The sequence below is a fragment of the Salvelinus namaycush genome, chromosome 1, assembly GCF_016432855.1.
Source record: "Salvelinus namaycush isolate Seneca chromosome 1, SaNama_1.0, whole genome shotgun sequence".
Taxonomy (NCBI): domain Eukaryota; kingdom Metazoa; phylum Chordata; class Actinopteri; order Salmoniformes; family Salmonidae; genus Salvelinus; species Salvelinus namaycush.
The window spans coordinates 77,600,222-77,619,019 of record NC_052307.1 but is presented as its reverse complement, the minus strand read 5'-3'; the positions used below and the strand labels follow the sequence as shown (position 1 = coordinate 77,619,019).

Here is an 18,798-nt window from a genome sequence, read left to right as displayed (position 1 = left end):
TGGTACGGACAAAGGGAACAATGAGCCAAATCCCTGACTTGAAGCTGCTTCAGAGTGCAAAATGACCGACTGGTGCGAAGATTTACGTTCCCGGAACAATGACAAACCTACAACCAAGGCAACAAAATGTGAAAGTCCAAGAGCCCCAGCCAAAGCCCAGACTTGAATCCCATTGAAAAATCTGAAAGATTATCATTCACCACAACTCCATACAATTTTCTCAAGCTCTTAAATTCGAAGAAAATTCGCAAATCAAGATGTGCAAAGCGGATTACATACCCAAGACAACTCAACGCTGTAGTTGCTGCCAAAGGTGCTTCTACAAAGTATTGACTCAATGGTGTGAACACATGTAAGATATCTATATTTCAATTAATAAATGTACAAACATATTCTCAATGTCATTATGAGGTAGTGTATAGACTGGTCAGAATCTACTTTTTTTTTTACCCATTTGTGGTATCCAATTGGTAGTTAGTCTTGTCTCATTGCTGCAACTCCCGGACTTGGGTGAGGGGAAGGTCGAGAGCCGTGCATCCTCCGAAACAACCCAACCACACTGTTTCTTGACATGGGTCTCCCAGTCGTGGCCGGCTGCGACAGAGCCTGGACTCAAACCCAGAATCTCTAGTGGCACAGCTAGCACTGCGCCACTTGGGAGGCCGAGAATCTACTTAACCAAAAGAATGTGGAATAAGGGGTATGAAAACTTTAACAATCATTGTTATACCTGATGAAAACCTCTTGTCTGTCAAAACGTTGGTTATTAAATTATTGCATCTGAGCTCCTACTGTGTGCGGCTCTCCTTCAGCTTGTAATGGCTCATTGTTACGCTACTTGCATCATGAAACAGCTGGGGGTGGTGATCTGAGGTAAATGATTGCCTTGAAAAAGAACTTCAAGAAAGTGCTCCATCCCTTTAAATCTACTTATTTCTAAGGTCATATCATCCAAGAGCTATGCACACATTCATGAAATCACCACAAGATTAGTGTACAAGTAAGACCAGAAGCAACAGGTAATGCTTAAACACCTTTATTGTGCCCAATCTGAACATTATCCACATCAGTAAGTAGCAGCAAAGAGACCACAGTGAGGTAGACTTTCAAAACTCTAAAAAGCAGCTGGGCTAAGACAAGCTCAGCATGAGTAACTTGATGGGGGAAAGACACTTAGTCTTTGGCACACAGCTTAATATGCATATATCCAACAGGAACAAGGAAGGCGATGGAGTAAGAAAGCACAGGGAAAGCTGTGTTAGGTCTACTCAAGCTCTTGGTACGGTTTTAGCAAAGTGGAAGTTCTACATTCAACAGGAAACAAGCAGCGGTTCATATCTGGGCTCAGATCTGAGCTCTGTTGATGTACAAAAACAGTGATTACAAATCACTGCCACCCTCTCCTAAAGTGCAAATTAAAAAGTGCAACAATAAAACTATGTAACTTACAATCAAAACGTCAATGTCCGTTCGTCTCAGTAAAGATCCATCCAATTGATTGAAAAACATGGAAACCCAGTTGAAGCAGTGTCCAGTAACGTTGGGCTTTATGAACTTGCCCAACAATACAAGAAAAGTAATGCTTCAACACCTTAATCTGTGCCCATTCAGTAGAACAGGGGGAAGGCAACCCTGGTCCTGGAGTGCCACATGCACTTCATGTTATACATTTTAACCAACCTGGAAGACCAGGTGTTGAATTTAGGAAATCACTGAACAGATCAATTGGTCAGGTGTGGTGCCTAGTTGGAACAAAATCCTGCAGACCTTGCGACACTCCAGGAACAGGGTTGCATACCCCTGCAGTAGAACATCGTAGGGAGAACAAATCTACCACCAGCCCCAGACTAATACTTCGGGGTGAGGAAAAACCAAGGGGAGGGGAAAAAATTAAAAAGCCGCCAGGTAGAATTCGGTTCCAAATTTCCTTGTCATGACTTAAAACCGTTTGTGTACAAATTAGTAAAAAACTGCGTAAAAATGTCTGAAATGCGACTGGTTAAATGAAGCCCAACTCATCTTCCAAAGTAAAAAACACCAGCTGGCTTGCACAGGAAAAACAGTAAGCCAACTGGGGGTGGGGGGGAAGGGGTGGAACTATTTGAAGGCACTGTATGGTATCTACCAACGAAAGGCAATGAGACGTGCATGCTCTCTCAATATGCAACGCATGTAAAACAAAATCAAAAAACTTAAGGATAAGAAGGAAAAAAAAATCAAGGCGTTTTCATCTACTTCTGAACCCTGGCCTGAATCATCCTCGTCTGGCCACAAGTCAGGGAAACTGCATAAGGAAGTGTGGGGCCCCTGACTATCCCAACAAGGTCACTGTGCATAGTGCCAACGTGAACAAGTAAACAGCAAAAAGTAGCAAGTGCAGCAGTAGACTTCTCTACAGTGTTTCTCCCCCAATCCTGGTGGGAGTGCCATGGTGCCCCTGGTGTCGGGGCAGCTGGACACTCGTGCTCTGCGGACGCCCGCTGTGTGTCCTCACCCGTGAGGTGTGGGGTTCTCCGCCCCCTCGCTGGACTCCTCTGCTCTAGCTGGACTCCCTGTTCTTCTGGTTGCGCATCAGGGGCCGGTGGTTGCTCAGAAGGTCCATGGAGTGCTGCCAGTGCCAGCAGGAGCGGCAGTAGTACTTAAAGCAGGCCTGAGGAGAACACAGGTAGTAGTGAGCTTACCTTGTGCACTGTGGTTAACATACATGTGTGTATCATTGATGTGCCTAAACATTAATACCATAAAACTTAATTTACACAAATGTTTGCTTCTTGAATAAAGGCTTAGTAGGAGGCCTTAGTGGATAGATACATACTTGAACATGATTAGACCAGATAGTTGTAATCCTAGATTCACATCAACCCAATGTCATAACACACCTGGTCCCTGCAGAAGAACGGCCCGGGTTGGCGACTGCACACTTGGCACATGGAGTCCTCCAGGTAGGGGTCAATCTGAACCTGAGAAGGGACATCACAGTGCTTATATTCAGACCATTGAGAGAAGGGCAGAATTACCCTTCATTACAATTCCTCAATGAAACGTGTTGGTCCCATGTTTCATGAGCTGAAATAAAAGATGGCAGATATTTTCCATACCCACAAAAAGCTTCTCATTTTGGCCACAAATTTGTTTACATCCCTGTTAGTGAGCATTTCTCCTTTGCAAAGATAATCTTTCAATGCACAAAAATATTGTGACGAGATCCAGATTTTTTTAAAGGTTTCTGACCAACAGACTCATCTGTATTCCCAGTCATGTGAAATCCATAGATTAGGGCCTCGTGAACTAACTCAGTAAAATCTTTGAAATTGTTGCATTTATATTTTTAGTTCACTATAGTTGAAAGCAGTCAATGCTGGTCACGTGTTTAAAACCAGACGGCTCTTACCTTCTTTGTAAACTTGGGGGTTTTGATCTCTACAAACGCTGCACACACAGCCTTCAGGTAACTGCGCTGGTTGTTGAAGGTGACGCGCCCAGAACCTGTACATCATGAGATTAAGGACGAAAAGGATTGATACCATTACACCTCTACAGGACCCAGCCAGTCTACAGGACCCAGCCAGTCTACAGGACCCAGCCAGTCTACAGGACCCAGCCAGTCTACAGGACCCAGCCAGTCTACAGGACCCAGCCAGTCTACAGGACCCAGCCAGTCTACAGGACCCAGCCAGTCTACAGGACCCAGCCAGTCTACAGGACCCAGCCAGTCTACAATGTAAGGTCAAACCCAGACAGCAATAGGCTACTTCTCAAATTTGTTAAAATCTTTACCTCCACAGTTATCGCTAAATGCTCTACAGATACCCAGCCGAAAACTCAAATGGCAAGCAATGCAGAGGCAGTGCCTGTCAACGTACATTAGACCCTTAATGACTGCTGCATTTCAGACAGTTACAGAACACACCCCATACATTCACAATAAAGCTACATTCACCAATATAATTCCACAGTCATGGCTAGTCGCCGCCAGTCTTTCAACAGTAATATCTCACCTATCGGGTACTTATGCTTGTCGGTGTCAATCCCAGCGTACATCACGCCGCCGAACAGGTCATTCATGATGCTGGCCAGGGCCTCTGCGTTGAGCATGCCGTGCAAAGCGCCCACAAAGACAGTCTTGCTGGGGTCCAGGCGCTGGGAGGGGCAGCGCACATAGTTACTGTCAGAGATCACCCAGGGGATCACCTGCACCTGTGAGATCAGAGAGGAGGGTCAAGGGGTGTGTCGCAATAGTCTAGCAGTGTTCTTTCTTTAACCTCTTTCAGCTAGGGGGCACTATTTTTATGTTTGGAAAAAATAACATTCCCAAGGTAAACTGACTATTTCTCATGCCCAGATGCTAGAATATGCATATAATTGACAGATTAGGATAGAAAACTCTAAAGTTCCCAAAACTGTCAAAATATTGTCTGTGAGTATAACATAACTGATTTTGCAGGCGAAAACCTGAGGAAATCCAACCCGGAAGTGCCTTTTATTTGGAAAAATCCCTGTTCCATTGCCTGCCCCTCCATTTAAAGGGGTATCAACCAGATTCCTTTTCCAATGGCTTCCTCAGGCTGTGACCAGGCTTTAGACAGTTTCAAGCCTTTATTTTGATTTATCAAAACGCTTCAGGTGTCCTTTGATTAGTTCATGCGCCCGAGAGTGGTAGCTCGACATTTTCTCTGTAGTATTGAATAGTTTACCGTCCGGTTGAAATATTATCGATTATGTATGTTAAAAACAACCTGAGGATTGATTATAAAAACATTTGACATGTTTCTGCGAACATTACGGATACTTTTTGGAATTTGTCTGCCTTTCAGGACCGGAACGAGCCTGTGGTTTTCTGAACATAACTCGCAAACCAAATGGCGGTTTTTGGTTATAAAACTAATCTTTATCGAAAAAATAACATTTGTGTAACTGGGAGTCTCGTGAGTACAAACATCCAAAGATTATCAAAGGTAAGCGATTAATTATATATTTTCTGGCTTTCGTGACCAAGCTAATTTGCGGCTAGCTGTTCTTACTGTTTTGTCTAGTGACTGAAACTCAAACGCTTTGATTGCTTTCGCTGTAAAGCATATTTTCAAAGTCTGACACAATAGGTAGATTAACAACAAGCTAAGCTGTGTTTTGGTATATTTCACTTGAGATTTCATGATAAAAAAAAAAAAAAATTATTTGGCGCTCTGCAATTCAGCTGTTTACGGAAATGATCCCGCTAAAGGGATCCGTGCGTCAAGAAGTTAACATTTCAGATATGTTAAACGTTTGTGGATATCCTGTTAACATTAAATATTTACCTCCAAGCTCTTTTCCACTAAACCAGTGGTTTTCAGAACCTCTACAGGAGACCCCCCCCCAGAGGTTTCATTATTTTGTTATAGCCTTTAACTGGCTCATCTACTAAGCTAACATGGATTTTTTTTATGATTGGCTAAATTATCCATGGTATAACATTTGATTTAAGACTCCCTGAAGAATTTAAACTATTAACACAAATTATTTGAATAAGCATTCCTACCATTAGCCCATAGAAATGCATTGAATAACAGATCCACTACATGGGACAATTCTCCCTCCCCCCCCAAAAAAGGAAGTTTGTTCTAAAGTGTGTCCTGTAGAGCTATTTTTTTTTTTACATGCATTTAACCTCATTTTAGGAACTAAACCATTTCCATATATACTAAGTTTATTTTAAAACTTCTAGGTACCTTCAGATAAATCTTGTGAGGCTTGTGGGTGTACATGTTCAAGAGACTCAAATTGTTCAGACACTACAGACAGAAGTTGCCAGATCTCTAGTTTAAAGACATCTTGATTGGGATTTATTATGTTTTATTGAGTCACACTTCTGAGAAAATGGTAGAGAATTTGAACACAGCAGTTGGTCAAAACCCCCTGGGTGCGGTCACCAGGACACACAAGCATCCCCACTCACATCCTTGCAGCGCATCCTGCGGCTGGACATCTTGAAGTAGTATTCTCCGTTCTCCTCGGGGTGGAGCAGGTCCTGGGTGCAGGCCTGGAGCAGCGCACGAACAGACTTCTCGTTCTCAAACACAAGGTAGACGTAGCCTACAGCAGAGCACAGCAGAGCGTAAACACCAGGCTAACTGACAGAGTGAATTTGCTAGTCTATTAATGGTCAAGAGTATTAGTATGGTGTATGTGAACAAAGACATTCCAATAAGTGTTGCTCATTGTTTATTCTGAATTGTTAGTGAGTCCTCAAGTGGTACGATCCACTCCGACCTCCATTCTGAAGACGGCAAGGTGAGCAGTATTCTCAAACTCATTATCAACATGGTAGACAAACAAAGAATATTCCACTTCTTGCACAAAACACATGTTTGTGTGGGGTAGGGTTTGTGGGAACCATTGAATGACCAAGTACACTTGTGTCTAAACTCATCATCCCACTGCGTGCCCAGTGCCCACCACTGTGCCACCTTAGAACCATAAGAGTAAATATCCTACCAGCCTGTCATTACCTTTGGGCATATTACCTTTGGGAGGGCAACGAGGATGCTTGCCATCCTTACCGGGCCACTCCACACTCAGAGGGCCATAGCCACTGAATGTGTTGATCAGACCGGCTGGAGAGAAAAGGGTCAGCAGTCAGACCAGTAATAGGTCAGTTAAACAGAAACAGTGTACTATGAACCAATTAGATTCAAGATTGTTTAACATTGTTCCTCTCAAGGTTTGCGTCTAAAATAAGATAGACAATTTAATGCCATGGAAACGGTGAAGCAGCTGTACCTTCAGTGATATCCCAGGGTACTCCTCCCAGGAAGACCTTGTATGAGTACAGAGGGTTCTTGTTGTTGCGGGGAGGAAGTTGTCCACTCCAGGTGAAGGTGGCTTCATTTACAGCTGAAGGGAAAGTCAAGACTGAGCTGTTAACAGCAGTAGAACATGTAGATTCAATAGAAAGCTGAGCGTGTTAGCATTGTCCCATACCGGCTGCCTGCCTGTGCAGACGGGCCTCCCTCTCGATGCTGAAGGGGTCGTCGGGCGTCTCCAGCAGGTCCAGGCTGGGCCATATTGAGGCCCCGGGCCAGCGGCGGGACAGGGCCGTGGCAGAGCTGGTGGCGCTGGGCGGTGGGGTGAGAGGGGAGCCGTGGTCCTGGTAGTTCAGCCTGGAGCCCAGAGAGCTCAGCCTCATAGAGTCCTTCTGCATGTTGGACATGAGGAAAGGTAGGGGGGGAGAGATCCTCAGGGAGGACTGGTTGGGAGGGGGTTAGAGACATTCCTTCAGTTCAGCAGAAAGGGCAGAAATCTCCATTAACTACTCTACAGCAAAACATATGACATGACCTTGAACAACAAACTAAAAGTCCGCCCCTAAAAATAAACATGAAATCTAAACCATGACAATCATTTGAGTGGAATGTAAATTTACAGTGACATGCATTTGACATAAATCAATTCAAAAACCACTTCAAGTTTACAACCACCCCCCCCCCCCACACCCAAGTACACAGATACTTACGAGCAGGTCTGAGAGGTGGTCCGAGCCGGAGCTGAAGCCACTGGTTTCAGAGTCTACAGGGCTGCTGGAGCGCGAGTCTAGGAAGGAGCGCGAGTCCAGGCGGCTGGTCATGCGAGCCATGCCGGGGAACTTTTCCAGGAATTCAGCTGCCGTGCCCATGGGCTCACTGGGGGGGTTATAGCCAAGGGGCTTGCCCAGGATCTGGCCCAGGGGACTGCCCAGCATGTCCAGCACTGAGACCATAACAGAATTTTAGTCAGCTCTTACAACTAGCAGCATCAGAGGCTGAAGCTGGGATAAGGCTATATTCAACCAGCCCTAACACTTTTCTACCTGTTAATCAATTTCACCAAATTGGTCAGAGTACACAGCTCCCAGATTAGAGCATAAAAACCAGCAGATACTTACATTAATCTGATATATCCACACTGTTGTCAGGCCCACACTGTCAATAACAGGAAAATATTCTGGGAGCCCATTTGTATCTACGAGTTACAAAATGGCTGCTTTCGAGTGAGCAATGGTGACTGATAAACCATCAGGCCTTAGCATAGTGGCCGTCTGTCCATTCCAGATTAGAATTCTGCCACACTGCCAGTTTCTTAGACTATGACTAGACAGACTCATTAGCCAAGCACAGCCATATCAAAATTCATGACTAAATAGTTTCCATTGAACTCCTGGTACCAAGATGTTGAAAGGATAGAGAACGCACCATAAGGCAAAAACCAGAGAACAAGGTTAAAACACCATCACATCTTGTTATAGTTGCTATGCAACCTTCCATAATGAAACTATAGGTCCAACGCACAACTAGTACGGTTACCATCCTACAGCATTAGAACTTCATTGGTTGTAAGGAGCTAGGCAAGCCCCGCTCATTGGGCTGATCTGACAATGCAGACTGGATCAGCTGACAACCACACAAATTACTTACTGTGGGTCTAGCTGTCCCAGTGGGCTGAACATGAGGCACCAAGGGAATCTGACTCTACTGGCCCACTTCAGAAGCCCCATTCAGGGCAGTGCTGTTAACAAGTTTGTGTCTGGGATGGTATGGATATGTTGTGACAATCTCATCACAAGAACTGGGTCAGTACAAAGTGAGATGGGAGGCGACACTGTGGAGGCAGGGTAATGTCATTAAGCTAAAACATGGAATGAGATATTCCACAAAACAAATAATTATGTACAAGGTGCTTGAGGGAGGTATAGTCAACCTCATCCTGATGGGAAAAGGCATTATTTAAGTCAATTAAGTAGGGACACTATTGAATATCTGAAAAACAAGTTAAATACGAGTTCACCCTGTTCGGGGATATAAATAGCAGGTCCACAGACAACGGACAAACTGCCACATCATTCTCTGCAACAGCCAGATGAAAGCTCTAAATCTAAGGATGACAATAGCTCAGTATACCTAAAATACTACAGGACCAAACCCAAGAGAAACCTCCAATGCCAACACCTGAACAGAAGTCATTACTGATAATGCAGCATACTGTCTCAAAGCCAGAGCAAGTTACATTGACACAATGCCACACAAAACCTAAGTAGGCTTTAGCACTCATTAAATCCAATGTGAAGTACCAGACTAGCAAATAGCAGTTTATTCCCAGCACATTGGAACATGTGGTACAGTAGACTAACAGGACAGCCAAAGCCTTTATGTTAATGTACTTCGTCTTAAATGTACACTGTCAACAGTATAGTTCAGTATTCACTACAAAGGAAATATTCAAGTACTCACTGGAGGTAGAGCTGGTGTGGGCCTGGGAAGCAGCGGTGGTGTGTGTGTCCGTGTCATGGCTGCTCCAGGGGCGCTCCCAGCCGGACAGGCTAAGGGACTGGAGGCCCAGGCCCAGGTCGTTGACATCTGGCAGGCCTCTGGAGGCGCCCTCGTGGAGAGAGCTTCCGCTGCCACTGACACTGCTACTGGGGAAGAGCATCCTGCTTCCCACTGCAGACAGCTCCGATTCCTGCAGGTCTGTGGACGAACGAGGAGAGATGAGCTAATAAACAGTTAAGCACCCTGCATCTGCCCGAGGGAAGAGGACATGAGAAGGGAGGGGGTGTCGAGTGAAATGGCTTCGCTTTCCCAAAAACAAAATCTTACTGGTAGAAATGAAGTCAGACTGTAGCAACCCTTCCCTGCATGTTGATCAGGTGAACCTGCTGCGACTGTGCCCGTTGCAACTGCCATGCATTTCCATCTGAATCACTGACCGACTTAGAATGTGACCAGACTGCTGATTCACTCGCACCCCCCTGCTAATGACATCAGCTCCACCGCCACCCCCCCTTCCGTTTCCTCTAACTGGGTAATGAAAAATTCCTGTTGGAGATATTCTCAGACTCCCCCGGCACAGCGTCTGTCAGCGATGGCAGCCAGCCGCTGCTGCTGCTAACAGTAGCTCTAGCCTAGTTTCCTGAGTGAGCTGGCAGAGAGAGATGCAGCAGACAGAGGGAGAGAGTCATGAGCAGAGAGAAGGTGGGGGACCGGCAGAGAGAGAGAGGGGTGTGGTAGTATTCTAGCTGCAGGGTAGGAGGGGGCACAGAGCAGAAATCCCTGGTGTATTGAGCTGGCTGGCTCACCCTCCCAGATTTGCCAGTGTCACAGACACACAGAAGCTATAGTTGCAGCAGCTGCCTGATCAGAAGGAGGACAGAGTGATTTGCACTGCCAGCTTGCCCCATTGCACTTCAGGGCTGGACAGCCTCCAACTGCTATCTACAGTCCTGATTCAGCAACTCAAGGCAGAGGATTAGGGTGGTGGTTGGGTAGAGGAGGATAGGTCATCATTGAAGCTTTGTTTCTAGCTGGATTAACATTGCCAGATTTATAATGCGTCATTCACACCCAATCTCAAGGAGGGATGATTGTTGTAATTTTTGTAAAATGTGAGTCATAATCAACATTGTAAATCATTATGTTTCAGCATAAAAAACAATCATACTAGCCTATGATAAAATTTAAATATGCCCCAAGTCTGGTTACACAGTTGTATGGAAGGTTCATAAGGGATGACAAGTTGGTCAAAAACCATTGGTGCCAACTGAGTTGAAGCCATACAAATAAAAATGTAAGACGTTTTGCAGCCTGGTCTCAGACTAGACGTAACATAGTAAATGTAAATCCTGATTGCAAAGAATATTATGTCACGTTTGGTAGTTACATAAAACCAATCTAATTTAAGGTGGTTGGTCGGGGTGGGCGTTTAACATGAACGTCTAGCAACCCAAAGGTTGCGAGTGAATCTCACTGACAACTTTAGCATTTTAGCAATTTGCAACGTCAACTACTTCCTACTTTGCAACTACTTAGCATGTTAGCTAACCCTTACACTAACACTAAAATGATCTCTTCGATAATTCTTTAACATAACTCATAACATATAATCCAAAAGATGTGATGACGAAAAGTAATATACTAAATGGAGTGTCTCGGATTTACACAGAATACCAAATGCTCTGAGACCAGGGTGCATTTTGGCATTTCTTATTTTAAGAACTTTGAGCATAACAATGTTACAAGTTATACTCCAATTATCTTTTCAATTCATTAGAAACTACAAAGTGGACAAGCTGGGTGGCCTAGTGCATGACTGAATTTAAAATAAATATATCAGGTTAAATACAGAGTAGAATTGCAGTGTCTGAGAGTCTTGGCAAAGACCTCAAGCTCAGCCTACAAGTGCTGCAATGCTGCAGCATGAATCAGCTGTTCCCACAATTATGACAAAGAGCTGTGTAGACTTCAAAAAGCCATTAAAAAAGGGAAATTGTATGTTTAGTATGCTAATAGTTTCCCCTTTACTGCCATTGATTACAAGCATAACGATGTGTCATTCCAAAGTACACGTGCAGCGAGAAAGTTTACCGGTCAGGAGCATGTCTAGCTTTCCCTTGGTGCCGGACGTGGTGCACACACCAGTAAAATCCAGAGAGTTGCCCAGCATGGTGTTCATTCTACGATATATGTCCGCGTTACTGCAAGTGGACAAGGCCGCAGATTCTGGTGCCCAATTGTCATGGGGTCGAAGTTCGTCTCTCTAGAAATGAGAACAAACTTGTTAAAATATCAGTTGGATGTAATTCAAGTAATGTATGTTAACATTAGATTAAAATGTATGGCTTCGTATGCTACATCGATCACCCTGGATAATACATATTCTAGGTTCATTTTTCAGGCTTAAAAGTCACGATATTGGCTTGTCCATTTTACATAGATTTAGGCCTAAACCTATTAGACTAGCAGCAGCAGATTACTTTTAATTGTAGCCTAGGCCTATATGCTTTTCATGTGCTACTGTTGTTTGAAAGACAAAAACCATTGAGCGAAATACAACTACTCGTTGGTGTTTTTCTTACCAATGAAAACGCCATGGTAGGAAATATCTAACAGAAATGTTTCAAACAACCGCCACTTACGTCGAGGTCATACTTATGAATGTAGTCGGTAGACAATTATCCACATTGATTAGGAAAACGTATGCCTATCCAATCAGGTGATTTGGGCGGTACCATTGCCAAGTACTTTGCCTGCGTTTATAACCAAGTGGGAAGATGGTATTTACCGCATATGGCCAGGAGAAAACACTGCCCCCCTCTCACAAGTCTCGATGTCGGCCACTCTTCTCTGCCTTGGCAAAATGGCAGTCTTCTCATCGAACCACATCTCATTTTGGAGTACCCGTTTTAAAGTCTAATTCACTAATTTGTCATGCCTCTGACATGCGGTAATGATAAATAATAGTGTAGTAGCCTATAGTTTATTGTGGTAGGTTCGTGTTTTACCGGAACGGCGTAACTCTATTTATTTTGCTGGGGCCGCCTTACATGACCTTACACCTGAGGCTGCCATTAGCAACTAAATTATCCTTATAAAGCTTCTTCTATGTGCTATTTTAAAATAATCGGTTCAATGACATACATCTGTTGTATTAGAAGCAATTATTGGCACCATGACTGTCTTTGAAAAAATATTTTATTTACACGAAGATTGACCACAAAGATTGACATTTTTACATTCACTTATAACGGGGATCCCGTTTTCTGCTAACAATGCATGAGGCACACTGGCTTCAATGACTTGAGCAGACAACAGTGGACGCATAAATTCTGTCCTAATGACAATCGCCAAATGTCATTACCCTTTATGGTGTTTTGTGTAAAAGATGTCTCGTTCTATTCACCACTGTTTGGAGGCTGGAAATATGTTGCGAGTGGATGAACGTGTGGAGGTAGCCCAGTAAAGGAGCCCTTTGAAGTTATTGATAATCCGATGAAAACATAATGCCTGCTTGTGTTTATGCCACAATAAAAAATAGCACATTTTAGAAATTCAATGACAAATCTTTACGACTTGGCCCACATCGATTATATTGAATTAATATAATTCTATGATTAGGCCCATACAAATTGGTGGTGCACGCGCAGAGTGTGCACACATATGAGACCCCGTACTGGGAAGAAATGTAATCTACTTTCACCCCTGGGCAGCCTGCAGTACCCCGGTTGTCTTCAATTTGAGTTCGTCAATGAAAGGGGGCAGCACTGAGCTAGCCTGTAACGTCACTTCCTGGAGTAGCTCAAACTGCGCATGTTAATTCCGCGTTCAAAACAACTGGGAAGTCGGAATTGGGAAATCGAGCTCCGGTTGGGAAAAATCTATTTGAAGTGTCATCCAATTCGGAAATCCAACTCTGGAACCCTGCTTCTTTCCAGAGCTCAGACTTTCCGATCTGAAGATCACTGACGCCATGATTTGACATCGTATATTTCCGAGTTCCCAGTTGTTTTGAACGCGGCATATGACTCCATTTTAACCGACTTAATTTGGCTTCAATGCATTATCGAGTCTTCACAGGATGAATGGTGTCACGTGATCGATGGCTTTGTCCGTTCATATTTACAGTCATTGCATACGACTGGGAAAAATCCACTTGAACTAGTAATTACTAGTGGGTCACTCATCTATCATCCATGAAGGCCGACTTCTCTCATATCTGACGTCACCTACTAAGGAAATTACCTAGATAACAGCAGTTAAATGCAACAACAACACATTATTTATAAAAAGCTATATATTAATATGTTTTTTAAACAATATAATTGGTTTGCGAGCATGATAGCTGTAAGTTTTGTTTATGGTTGACGCATCTTGTTTGCCATTAGCCAATCGGCGTATCTCAACGACTTCAAAGCACATGAATACGGCCAACTAATATTTACTACTTCACAACGGAAAATTACCACCTTCCCACTTGGTTATGAACACAGCATTTGACTGGCGTTTTTCACGCGTGAATGCTGGAGTGAAACAGTTGCAAGTTATTGGAATGTGCTGAAATAAATGGCGAGACTTCTGCAGATAAATGTGACAGGTAGCCTAGCGGTTAAGAGCGTTGAGCGCGTAACCGAAAGGTCGCTCGTTCGAATCCCTGAACTGACTAGGTAAATCTATCAATGTGCTCTTAGAAAGGGACGTAACCCCCAATTGCTCATTTAAATCTGTTAAATTATTCAAATGTTACATAGCATCATCTATCAAACTCCCTCATTGTAATTTGATACATTTTAAATGTATGAGCACGGCAACATTTGCTCACTTGCACTTCAGTCACCATGTGACCCCCTGGCATGAAATTAATGCGATGTTCCTTTTTAGGTCAGTTGATATGCAATTCCATGAAAAACCTCGTGTTTCTAGCACAGTCAAAAAACGTAAATGTCCACATATAATTATTGAAACTAAATTATGTATAATTGATAGCCATTTTAAATTGATATTGTAAAGCTCTCTTTTTTGTAATGAAATAATGTCACTATCATTTTATTAGCCTATAGCAACACCTTGTAGGCTACAACTTGGCCCATAGGTATGTCTTGACCATAATAAACCGTATCTAATGCAATATTTTTACAGAACTAAAGAAGTATCCTCGTCCTAATTGAATGGTTAAACGTGGTGTTATATTCTCAGAGCCGGACGGCCCTATACGCTCACTACGCAAGTTTCGTAGGGCCCCGCCTCCCATCGTGTCAAAGCGGGTGTCAATGTTTACAACTTCGATGAGAGGATGAAGAGGAACTATGTGAGTGAATTGCGGGAACAGCAATCAGGTAAACCTGTGTTCTATCCTCTCCAAGTTTGATGTCAGCAAATAACAGTAACGTTAAGTAGATGTGCTAGCTTGCATTGCATCTCTCTCTAGTCTGTCTGTCTTGCTAACCTAGCTGGGCAGTGCATCTCTTGGTCTGTCTGTGTCTTGCTTGCTTGCCAGCCACTTCCAGGGCTGTTCTGTGACTTTGTGCCTAACAAAAGTGAGAGCGAAATACAACTATTTATTACGTTTGATAAACGCCAACGGGCAACGGTGTTTATAAACTGCAGCTCGGAAAAGATAACCGCGTCGCGCGTGAACATGCGTTCATATGCGCGTGGACGAAATGAAACTCGCACTTTCCAGCAGCAACCTCTGTGGGGACCAGTCCAGACAATATATGGGCGTGATGGCACTCCTCACAGGCGCACATCATTTTAAAACAAGACAATGATTATCTAGTCTCTCAATCAAGGTTTAGTTACAACTCTGGACTAATGCAAGATGGAAAGCAATGGATTGACTATTGATTTATATATTGGATTTAAAATGTTGATTAGCTGGGTGTACTGGGCAATATGGATGCACATCTCTCAGTAAATAATAACCATCAAGTATTCAGCCAAGCCATGGTATAAATAGTATTTTATACTTGAAAATGTATAAAAGGAAATCTGGGGGAGCCAGTTTGAATGGGCCTGATGCAGCTGATAAAATAGTATTGTTATCTATAATTTACAGGTGCTGTGCTTAAGTTTGTCAGTAGAGGAGATGCTGGATCATCAGCCAGTACAAGCACAGACTCAGTTGATCCACATCCAGCCTCAGCCAGTACTAACACAGACCCAGTACATCCAGCCTCAGCCAGTACTAACACAGACCCAGTACAGCCGGCTTCAGCCAGTACTAACACAGACCCAGTACAGCCAGCTTCAACAAATACTAACACAGACCCAGTACTGGCAGCCTCAGACAGTACTAACACAGACCCAGTACAGCTGGCCTCAGCCAGTACTAACACAGACCCAGTACATCCAGCCTCAGCCAGTACTAACACAGACCCAGTACAGCTGGCTTCAGCAAATACTAACACAGACCCAGTACATCCAGCCTCAGCCAGAACTAACACAGACCCAGTACATCCAGCCTCAGCCAGAACTAACACAGACCCAGTACAGCCAGCTTCAGCCAGTACTAACACAGACCCAGTACAGCCGTCTTCAGCAAATACTAACACAGACCCAGTACAGCCGGCTTCAACAAATACTAACACAGACCCAGTACATCTGGCTTCAGCAAATACTAACACAGACCCAGTACATCTGGCTTCAGCAAATACTAACACAGACCCAGTACATCTGGCTTCAGCAAGTACTAACACAGATCCAGTACAGCCAGCTTCAGCCAGTACTAACACAGACCCAGGTGAAGTACAGGCAGCCTCAGCCAGTACTAGCACAACCAGAGGTGTACAGCCAGCATCAGATACAAACAGCTCAGACCCTAATAGAACAGTTGCTGCTCCACCAAATGACCCAGCAGATTGACCCCCAGTCTTCACAGACTTTATGAGGACTGAGTTAGAGGTCCATTCAAACCAGGACTGGGTTTTTCTTACCCTAAAGACAAGTCTAGAAGAGGTTTCCATTCAGGCTTATTGAAGAGACAGCTGTCAAATGGGAAAAGATTATCAAAAACAACACTGTGTATGTTTTTGCTGTAAGCTATTTTCTACCAAAGACTACAAAATAATAAAGTAAGGTGTGAATAACTGGTCAAATATCAACACCATTCTGAAACACCACGAGGGTAGTCCTGAACACAAACAATATGATTAAGTGGAGAGAACTTGATCTGCGCCTAAGTCGGGGACAGACTCTTGACCAGTTACAAATGACAGTTTTGGAGGCTGAAAGAAAGAGATGGCGGGATGTCCTTACACATTTAATAAGTATCACCCAATCTCTGGCTGAAATAAACCTAGCATTCAGGGGTTCATCAGACAAACTCTTCCAACCAGATAATGGAAACTTCCTAAAAGAGGTTGAATTACTGGCAAAATTTGACCCCGTTAAGGAAAATCATCAGAACAAAATGAAAGATGGAGAGACGCACGTTCTTTACCTTGGGAAGCGCACACAGAATGAGCTGATACAGATTGTGAGAGACAAGATTCTGGAAGCAATAGTGACTCAAGTAAGAGACTCAAAGTACTTCTCCATTATCTTGGACTGTACATCTGACATTAGTCACCAGGAGCACATGTCCATTATTCTGAGAAGTGTGGCTTTAAAAGGAAAGCCAGAGATCAAGGATCACTTCCTCGGCTTTGTGAATGTTGAGGTCACAACAGGCTTGAATCTGTCCACTGTCATCTTAGAGAAGCTGGACGAGCTGAAGATTCCATTTGAATATTGCAGAGGGCAAGCTTATGATAATGGGACCAACATGAAGGACAAGCACCAAGGAGTACAAGCCAGACTGCTAAAAAAAAAAAATCCCAGAGCCGTGTTCATCCCATGTGGAGCACATACTCTAAACCTTGTCATTGCAGATGCTGCCAAATCTTCAAAAGAAGCAGTTGGGATTTTTGTGCATTAGCGAAAGTTCTTCACCTTCTTTTCAGCTGGCACACAAAGATGGAGTGTTTTGAAGAAACACGTGAACATAACCGTGAAGTCACGGAGTGACACAAGATGGGAGAGTAGGCTCCAAAGTGTTCATGCAATCAGGTATCAGGCTTCTGAGGTTCGGGAGGCATTACTGGAAGCCAGACAGACGATCAACGATCCTGTGGCCAAAGTGGAGGCACGAGCACTTGCAGAGGAAGTTGGATCCTACCGCTTGTTGATTTGCTGTGTTCTATGGTGTGAGATACTGACAATGACAAAGAAGGCGAACAAGCTCCTCCAATCCGCCTCAATGCAGTTTGAGATCACAGTGAATTTAATCTCAAATGCAAAGGCCTCCCTCACTACATACCGGGAAACTGGATTCTCTGAGGCCCAGACAACAGCCAAAAGCATTTGTGAAGAAATTAATGTGGAGGCTTTTCTGAAAGAGAAGAGACTGAGAATCAGCAAGAGGCATTTCAGCTATGAGGCTCCTGATGAACCAGTCACTGATGCACTGAAAAACCTTGATGTCAACTACTTCAACATTGTGGTCGACTCTGCTGTGACATCCATGGATGAGAGATTTGAAACACTCAACCAGGTGAAAACCAAATATGGAGTATTGCTGAACTTCAGCACTGCCTCTCAGATGTCCAGTAAATCTTTAAAGGCTCACTGCATGGAAGTTGAAAACACTCTAACCTTCAGAGATGACTGTGACATCAGTGGAATGGATCTGGCACACGAGATTCAGAATTGACCTGATCTGCCATCAGACAAGATGACTGCCTTTGAGCTGCTTTCCTTTCTCTGTGAGAAAAACCTGGAGGAACTCTGTCCTAACCTTTTCAAAATGAAAGCTCATCAAAAGCTACCTGAGGTCTTCCATGTCACAGGAACGTTTGAGTGGTCTGGCCATCATAAGTATAAATCATGATGTGGTGAAACGCATGTCCTATTATGACATCGTTGATGATTTTGCCTCAAGAAAGTGCAGAAGAGGAATATTTCGATGGTGAGATTTTAATTCATTCAAATGTTTACACACTTAGTAACATTTAAGATTGTATAGCAGAAGTGCATTTGTGTAAATGACTGCTTAACTATGTGACATACTTTCTCAATTTCTTCCAGACAATCCAGACAGACTGGTGTCCATGCTAATGCTGAAAATGCCCAGGCTGTAGAGGGAACCAAAGTTATAGGTTTTATTTGACTATTTTGAGACATATAGCTCCAGCCATAGCCTATAGGCTTATGTTTACATTGTATAGACAAAGCTAATTGTATAATATTGTGAGGACTGGACTCATAACCAGGGAGCAGATATTAATTCATCCATCATTCAATCATAACTTATTCATCATTAATGGTAAATGGTGAATTATTTGGTTATAGTACTGTATGTCAGTTCATTGTTGCTATTGTAATGGGCTATCAAACGGAGTAAGCAAAACTATATGCACATCAAATACAGTTGTTTATCTGTTGTAAAAGTAATGTTTACAAACACATACTAATTCAAATAGGCCTAGGCTATAAATCTACATAAGACCATTTAATTTAATCATTCACAAACACTAGA

The 18,798-nt window shown here is 43.4% G+C and overlaps 2 protein-coding genes across 3 annotated transcripts in view; both read right to left on the bottom strand.

The window, feature by feature from the left end:
* Positions 1–1,020: 1,020 nt before the first annotated feature.
* Positions 1,021–12,243, bottom strand: LOC120049316 (cytoplasmic polyadenylation element-binding protein 1-like). 2 transcript variants are annotated; one of them, XM_038995568.1, is made up of 12 exons: positions 11,864–12,243; positions 11,373–11,544; positions 9,243–9,479; positions 7,493–7,725; positions 6,961–7,225; positions 6,760–6,873; positions 6,504–6,593; positions 5,936–6,072; positions 3,999–4,197; positions 3,392–3,486; positions 2,880–2,960; positions 1,021–2,650 (listed from the first exon to the last, which is right to left on the bottom strand). In XM_038995568.1, the coding sequence occupies exons 1-12, from the start codon at positions 11,876–11,878 to the stop codon at positions 2,540–2,542; spliced, it is 1,749 nt and encodes a 582-aa protein (XP_038851496.1). In that variant the 5' UTR covers positions 11,879–12,243; the 3' UTR covers positions 1,021–2,539. The 2 variants fall into 2 exon arrangements, with proteins under 2 accessions (XP_038851496.1, XP_038851504.1); XM_038995576.1 differs by lacking the exons at positions 9,243–9,479; positions 11,373–11,544; positions 11,864–12,243 and adding an exon at positions 7,901–9,022.
* LOC120049334 (RNA-binding protein with multiple splicing 2-like) overlaps positions 9,375–18,798 on the bottom strand; it is a 21,766-nt gene continuing 12,342 nt past the window's right edge. Inside the window, exon 8 of the mRNA XM_038995593.1 lies at positions 9,375–9,479. The gene's annotated coding sequence lies outside the window, so the exon portion shown is untranslated. The remainder of the gene's footprint in view (positions 9,480–18,798) is intronic.

Bases quoted from the DNA above. Each gene is read 5' to 3' on its own strand.
- LOC120049316 (XM_038995568.1), bottom strand. The intron at 9,480-11,372 runs GTAAACTTTCTC...GTTCGTCCACAG, and splicing joins GCTAGACATGCTCCTGACCG to ACCTGCAGGAATCGGAGCTG. The intron at 4,198-5,935 runs GTGAGTGGGGAT...CTGATCTCACAG, and splicing joins GCAGGATGCGCTGCAAGGAT to GTGCAGGTGATCCCCTGGGT.